General features: G+C 40.5%; 1 protein-coding gene across 2 annotated transcripts; it reads left to right on the top strand.

The window, feature by feature from the left end:
• LOC107612069 (F-box/FBD/LRR-repeat protein At2g04230-like) lies at nt 400–3,279 on the top strand. 2 transcript variants are annotated; one of them, XM_021109151.1, is made up of 4 exons: nt 400–527; nt 1,056–2,379; nt 2,470–2,664; nt 2,794–3,279. In XM_021109151.1, exon 2 carries the CDS (start codon nt 1,106–1,108, stop codon nt 2,342–2,344), a length of 1,239 nt encoding a protein of 412 aa, XP_020964810.1. In that variant the 5' UTR covers nt 400–527; nt 1,056–1,105; the 3' UTR covers nt 2,345–2,379; nt 2,470–2,664; nt 2,794–3,279. The 2 variants fall into 2 exon arrangements, with proteins under 2 accessions (XP_020964810.1, XP_016169390.1); XM_016313904.2 differs by lacking the exon at nt 400–527 and having other exon boundaries at nt 1,009–2,379.

Raw genomic sequence — 7,711 nt, 5'->3', positions numbered from 1 at the left:
TTATTCATGATGTTCCTAGTAATAGTGCAAAATGGACCGTGAGCCTAGCACTTATCCAGAGGGCTGCAAATGCTGCTGCTGACTACATGGCTAAGCTTGCAGCGCAAAATAACCAACCCTATATGGAGTGGCTGCTTCCTAATCAAGAATTAATGGAGATTGTGTCAATGGATATACATACTTGCCTTCAATGTCTTTTTTTTTTGTTTCTATTGACCAGAAAGAAAAAGACTAACTAATTATTAAATTATACAGAAATTTATAATTAGTAGATACAATTAATATACTTTAACGGTTTAACCTATAAGAAAGGACAGCAAAACCCTATTTATAAAACGGTTACAGTCTTTACTCTCTTAAATCTTAATTTTCTCTATATAATGCTAACCTGGTCATCCTTAACATTCATTTCTAAGTCCTGACACTCAAAACTCAAAACCCTGATCTCAAAACTTACATACACGGACCTTTTGATCGCATTATCTTCTTTTGGTTGTTGCTTGGCACGGAATCACCGATCTTGCTAGGTTTATTTTCTTTCTCTTTTATTTCAATGTCTTATATTTAGAGTTTAAAATTTAGGGTCTAGGAATTTAGAATTTAGTGTTTAGATTTTAGAGATTAAGGTTTAGGGTTTAAAGTTTAGGAGTTAGAATTTAGAATTTGAAAAGCCCTACTATACTCCTTGCTTTTTCGAGAGCGCATTAGAATTCACTTTGTTTTCGAAGTTGAGAAAGCATAATAATTCTGAATTTTAAAAAGAAACTACTTGTAATTATCGATTTGATTTATCTATTTGTTATGGTGGTGAGCATTTTATCAAATTTGTTATGACAAAACTCATCCTTTTCTGGTTTCCGCTTCTATATGTTTAGATGCTTAATTTTATTATTTCCTCATTTTGTTCCACTTTTTCAGAAAAGGTTATACTTCACAAAAGAAAATAGTTAGAAACTAAAACAACAACGTTGAGAAACTTATAATTTCATGTCAGACTTGGATTGATTCATATAATATTGAAAGGGTTTGCTAATATATTGGAATTTTTTTCACAGCTTATTTGACAAGCTCTCAGTGTCACAATTGTAGCTGAGAAAGAAAAAAAATGGACCGATTTTCTGGTCTACCAAAAACTATACTTCATGACATACTTGCAAAGCTTCCTAATGAAGATGCTGCTAAGACCAGTGTTTTGTCAAAGGCATGGAGAGAAACATGGTCTACGTTTCCTAGGTTGTGTATTTGCAGCAGCTATTTTATCAATGTGCATGATTTATCAACAGCAAATTCTGTTTGGCATAGCACCAAAGACATACTAGCTGATTATGTCATGAAAAGACTGTTGAGGTTCCATGAACAAGGCTTAATAATCAAAGAATTTAGGCTCTGTATGGACTATATTGGAGACTTTAATTACATGTCTCGCCATCTTGATATTTGGATGAAGATGATTTGTGAGTGTGGTATCAAACGACTAGAACTTCATTTCCCTGCAGATGGAGACTTCTTTCCAACAAGCGAGTACTGTCCTGACAAATGGTATAACCTTCCACTTTGTGTCACTGAAGCGAAATCACTTACTGAGTTGAATTTGAAGGGACCGATCAGAATTTGCAGAGCATTATTCCTGAACCATTCTTCTACTATCAAGTTGCACTCTTTGAGAATGTTATGCTTATGCTCTGTTCTTTTTGAAGATAAAGGAGTTATCAAGCATTTGCTTTCCTATTGTCCTCTGATTGAACATTTCGCTATGGAAGATTGTTGTGTATATAACCCTCTAAGTAGAGAAAATCCTTTACTATCCAGTCCGGTGAAATCATTAAGCTTGCGGGGTCTACAAAAGCTCAAGCGAGTTTTAGTTAGTGGAATACAGGAGGTGTATATTGATGCTCCAAATCTTAAGAGTTTCTATTATGTTCATTGTGATTTTGATGATATGGATGTGTCTTTGAAGCTGAATTTAGATAGTTGCATAAATTTGAGATGGTTGCGCCTATGCTCAATGAAGAACACTGCCATTGCGCATAAATGGTTTCTCGAACTGTTTGATAAGTTTCCTTACCTTGAGACTCTGCAAATACATCGGTGCTCTATGTCCGAGAGGATTAATATTTCAAGTTCTCAACTCAAGTTCTTAGATTTTTTGCGGTGCTCAAACTTGAAGGAGCTCAACATTGATGCCCCAAATTTATTATCATGTGACTTTAGGGGAAATGACAAACCTGTTATAACTTTTCTGAGCAGTTCTAATAAACTAAAAGTGAATGTTTTTACTGACATGGATTTTCAACACTATAGCTTGAGGGAATTTATCCAAAACATAAACCACACCAGGTTTTGACATCACTCTCCCTCTTTGTGGATTTCCCACTTGATGTAAGAGTATACTCTGGCTAGCTGTTTGATTGGTTGAATTTGCCAATTTTATTTATTTATTTATTTATTTGTTTGTTTGTCATCATGTAGATTGAACTGGGTGTGTTGCAATCAGTTTCATCCACTCCTCCGCATATTAGACATTTGGAATTTCGTCGTGCTCCAAACGGGGAAGCTCTTTACTTTCCCTATCTGAATTGGTTGCTTTCAAGTTGCTGCCCAGAAACCATTTCATTCCTTTGGCAATCCTCTTCTTATTATATCGATATTAGACCATTCATTGTGGTAATTTCTATTTGGTTCTCCTATTTACATCTTTGCTTCCATTCCAGCACAGTAAATTCAACATATTAGAAATAAACATTTGCATTTATCCCTTTGATGGTAATAACTATATTTGCTATTTGAAAACAGTTTATCTACGAGATGTTGATGGGCAGAATAGGCTGTTGCAGATCGGATCATGGTAATAAATGTTGGTGGCATGCCTTGAAGAATGTTAAGGTCACATGTTCATTCATAACTGGGGACATAGTGAACATTAAGACCATGTTAGATGCATGGCCAGATTCTGATGCCGAGGAAAATGTTAGGTTCATCTTAGAACTGTAATAATCTTGATGTTAGTTATCCATCGATAGACATTCTAAAAGATTGGTGAATTCTATGATGCTTGTTCATCTGAGTTCCAAAAGTGCCAAAAATTTAACCATGTAATGGGGGCTTAGATGTGTGGGATATTGAGAGAGAGCCTAGGAGAGTTAGAGCTTTAGAGGTTCAAAAGTTTAAAAATTCTATTGAAGTTCAATCGGAGTTAGACTGGATATAATAAAATAATATATTTATGTATAAAATATATTTATGCATTGTGGGACAAGACTTAATTGTTGTATCATTCTGGCATATGCTGCTCTTCTTCCATATTGCTGTCATATTTAATTATGAAATGGTTTACAGATGCATACCTCAAAAAGAAAATGTGAAATTTGGGTGCATAATATAAATTCTTTGAATAACCGATGAGCTAGCACACATATTAAAATAGCTGCTACGTTTATTGACTGTTGCGTTCTTTTTTTATTTTAGGATTTTGAATAGAGGGGGGTGGGGGGGGTGGGAAACACCGGGAGGGGTAGCACTAGGTTGTTGAATAGAGATCCTAGGGTTTGGAATCAAGAAGAGTACTTTCACATCTCCCTCGATAACGTATAATTTTTTGAACCTGAAATCTCTATGTGAGAATGAAATAAAACATGAGAGGAAGAGAGAGAGAGAGAGGGGGGTGGGAAACACCGGGAGGGGTAGCACTAGGTTGTTGAATAGAGATCCTAGGGTTTGGAATCAAGAAGAGTACTTTCGTTTGTAGAACATCTCCCTGAGGATATATCAAAAAAGGAACTGTATCAGTTGTTCAATTGGACTGGACGCATAAACGACATCTATTTATCACGGAAAATGAAAAATGGAATGGCATACATTTTTGCGTTCGTCCGATATACAACAAAGGGTGGAGCTTTGAAGGCTATCGCGGAAATGAATAAGATGCGGCTACGAGGGAAGGTAGTTTTAGTAGGAGAAGCTCGGTACCGACGTACAAAAGAAGTGACGAAGGTCCAGAGACATCATGAGACATATGACATCCAGAACACTGTTAAGGTTCAACCTCAACAGGAGGCTAGCCGGAGGGCTTCAGACAGAAATGGGAAGGAGTTGAGGAAAGAGGAAAAAAAGGAAGACCCCCACGGTAACGAGTGGACGAAGAAGATGGAAGTGCCGGTGGCAAAAGAGAACCTGGCCTAGCTCCAAAGGAGTCTAATAGGTGGTACGACGAAAGCGATTGACTATAAGTCGCTAAACACCATGATTAGGAGGAATCTGTCGCAAGTTGTAGAAGTACGAGAATTAGGAGCATACAAAGCTCTCCTGACCTTTGATAGTATATTAAGTGCTGAAGAAGCCTACACCTTCAAGTTGAACAATATCTTGAAGTGTTTCCATAGCGTGTGGAGATTGGATGAGGAGGAACGGAGTGAAACTCGAAGAGTATGGTTAGAGTGTTTTGGTGTTCCTTTGCATACGTGGTCAGTAGAGACGTTCAAGCTTATAGGAAGTCAATGGGGAGAGGTTGTTGGGTGTGACGAAGCCACAGAATCATGCATCTCATTTAGTGTGGGACGGGTACAAATTGACACTTGTATCATGGACATAATTAACGAATGGATTCACATCACAGTCGGTACTAGTGGGTTCGACGTTCTAGTTAAAGAGGTCGGTCACGAGAGTTATGGGTCACAGTACAAGTTTGATGACGGAATTAAACCTTGTCTCTCAAGAACATGTGAATATTGGGTGCAAGCAGTTCGAGTTCCACAGCGCCGGTGGCAAACAGAGATCCAGTGGTTGAGATGGTGATGACGGTAACACGGGAGGTAGAAGATGATAAGGATAGATTGGTAATTCCTGAACACATTTTGAATGAATGGAATTATTGCAAATTAATTCGCATTCAAAATTCAACGGAAAGTGAAGATTCTGCAGCTAATGGAATTGCTAATTTAAAGGGAGATTATGCATTGGTTAACGCTGATGAATCAGAAAAAACGGTTACTTGGGATTATACTAGGGATTATGCTACTGACGGGTTGAATAAAGGATGTCTAAGGAGGGAGTTTGGGCTTCCTATCTGCAAGGTCGGGCCTAATTGCTGGCCCAACTACACACTGCAAGGCACGGGCGCTGAAGGAGGGAGTTTGGGCTGCCTATCTTCAAGTTCGGGGCCACTCAGCATTGAAGCAGGAAGGCTAGGGCTACTATTGAATCAGGAACAGGTTGGGCTGGCTAGATACGCCCCAGTTGCTGCTGGGTTACCCGCCGCAGCTGAAGACCTGCGCGAAGAGGAGAACCCTGACGCGGACAGTGCGGCTGACCTCCGGATCGGCGAGCAAGCACACGGCTGCATTGCCTACGACGGTTCAGGTCCGGTGACGGGGAACTGTTCGCCTGAAGACCTGCGCGAAGAAGAGAACCTTGACACGGACAGTGAGGCTGACCTCCGAATCGGCGAGCAAGCACACGGCTACTTTGGCTGCGACGGTTCAGGTCCGGTGACGGGGAATTGTTGGGCTGATCTGGGAGGGTACCACCGAGCTGGTGAGCAAGGAAGCGGCTTTGTTGATTGCGGCGGTTCACGAGCCATAGCGGGGAACCGAGCGTCTGAAAGAGGGACGACAGGCGGCTGTTCAAAGTATCCCATGCAATCTGATATCTCAATGAAAGTGAAGGCAGGGCTTGGCCCCTCCAGGAAGGAAGTGTGCGAATGTAGTACTAAGGAGAGGGGTACATCAAGGGGGGAGGTTGCCATAGGATATCGAGCTGGGATCCTTGAAAATGGTGAACATACACTAGAGGCCGATGCAACTGGGGTACTGGTAAGGCTTGATGAAGGAAGTGGCAAGAATGGGATGGATGGTGATTTTAGAATTGAAAAACAGGTTGCTGAGGGTGATGGCGCGAATGGGAGGAAGGTCAATATTGACTCTGGAAACCACGAGGTCTGTGGTGGGAATGCTTTGAGCAGAGAAGAACAAATGCTCGAAAATAAAAGGGCATGGGAACTGGCAGTTGAATCCGGAGCAGTGCAGTACAATGAAGATGATGATATAATGGCAATTTTGCAAGAATAGAATGAAGCACTAGATCAGAAGAGGAGATTGGCCAAGCAGAAAGAAAAGGCTCGGAGATGTAGACCGAAAAAGTTCAAAAAGGTGTGTAAAAAAGTTTTATTAAGATTTTTAGCTCTTGGAATGTTAGGGGGCTAGGAGGGGTTGGAAAATTGAGTATGGTTAAAGAGCTAAAAAAGAAATAGAAATTGAATATGCTAGGATTGGTTGAGTTTAAAATGCAAGTTGTGACTAAGTTTGATGTAGTATGAATTTGGAGAAATGATGCTGTGGGGTGGGAGTTTGTAGGTGCGGAAGGCATGTCGGGGGGTCTGCTATTGATGTGGGATATCATGCTGTTTAGAATGAATAACTGTTACAAAGGAGAGAGATGGTTATGTGTGGAAGGAGTCCTTTTGAAAAATGATTATCGTTGTGCTTTTTGTTTGGTATGTGGTGCTCATACTAGAGCAGGAAAACTTGCTGTGTGGAAGGAACTGAGCTTTATAGCTGGCTTATGTCAAGACTTGATATGTTGCATGGGCAACTTTAACGAGGGTACACATGTTGAAGAGAGGAAAGGTCAGGACCGATTAACAGCATCAACAGAAGATTTCAAGAGTTGGGTTCAAGATATGCAGTTAGTGGATTTACCTTTGAATGATCGCAAATATACATGGTTTAGAAGCAGCTCTTACAGTCGTATTGATAGAGTACTTGTGAGTTTAGAATGGACGGAGGAGTTTCCAGAGATTCGGCTAAAAGGGGGACCAAGAGGCCTGTCAGATCATTGTCCAATTATAGTTCAGAATACCATATGCAGAGATGGTCCGCGTCCATTTCGAAGTTTAGATTCTTGGTTTACCTATGAAGGTTTCTTAAGAATGGTCAGAGAGGAATGGAGGAACCTTCGTGAGGTGCAATTCACAGATAAGCTGAAAGCTCTTACGGTGCCTTTGAGAAGATGGCATATGGATAAATTTGGTGACATGGATAAGAAAATTCAGCACTTTGAGGAGGAGATCAGAAAGGTAGATGAGTTGGCAGGAAATGGAGTATATGATGGTGCATTGGAGGCTAGAAGGAAGGCTCTAGTAAGCTGTTGCAAGCAGTGGTATGTGAGAAAAGAAATACACTGGAAGCAGATGTCACGCTCCAAGCATGCGAAGGATATGGATAAAAACACTAGATACTTCCATAACTTGGCGTCGGCAAGAAGGAGGAACAATAAAATTGATCCCCTGATAATTAACGGTAGGTTGGTAAGGAATCAATGTCGGATCAAGATTGCTATCCGAGACCTCTATAAACATTTGTATCACCAGGAGAGATCACTGGTGGTGGGATTTAGGGATGGACTGGTAAATCGGATCGATGAAGAGGAATCCATAGCTTTGGAGAGATTACCGACATCAGAGGAGATTAGAGAGGCAGTTTGGGATTGTGAATCTTCCAAGGCTCCAGGAAGTGATGGGTATAACATGAATTTCATTAAGAAGTGTTGGGATGAGATTGGTGCAGAGTTCACCAAAGCTGTTATGGATTTTTTCCGATCTTCAAGGTTGCCTTCTGACTCTAATATTACTTGGGTGTCTCTCGCACCTAAGTACACAGGAGCCAAGGAGATTAAGGACCTCCGGCTGATAAGCATGGTAGGTTGCGTATACAAAGTG

Source organism: Arachis ipaensis, chromosome B08, assembly GCF_000816755.2.
Source record: "Arachis ipaensis cultivar K30076 chromosome B08, Araip1.1, whole genome shotgun sequence".
NCBI classification, from domain to species: domain Eukaryota; kingdom Viridiplantae; phylum Streptophyta; class Magnoliopsida; order Fabales; family Fabaceae; genus Arachis; species Arachis ipaensis.
This window is presented reverse-complemented; position numbering and strand designations above follow the sequence as displayed.

Bases quoted from the DNA above. Each gene is read 5' to 3' on its own strand.
- LOC107612069 (XM_021109151.1), top strand. From the start codon at position 1,106: ATGGACCGATTTTCTGGTCTACCAAAAACTATACTTCATGACATACTT.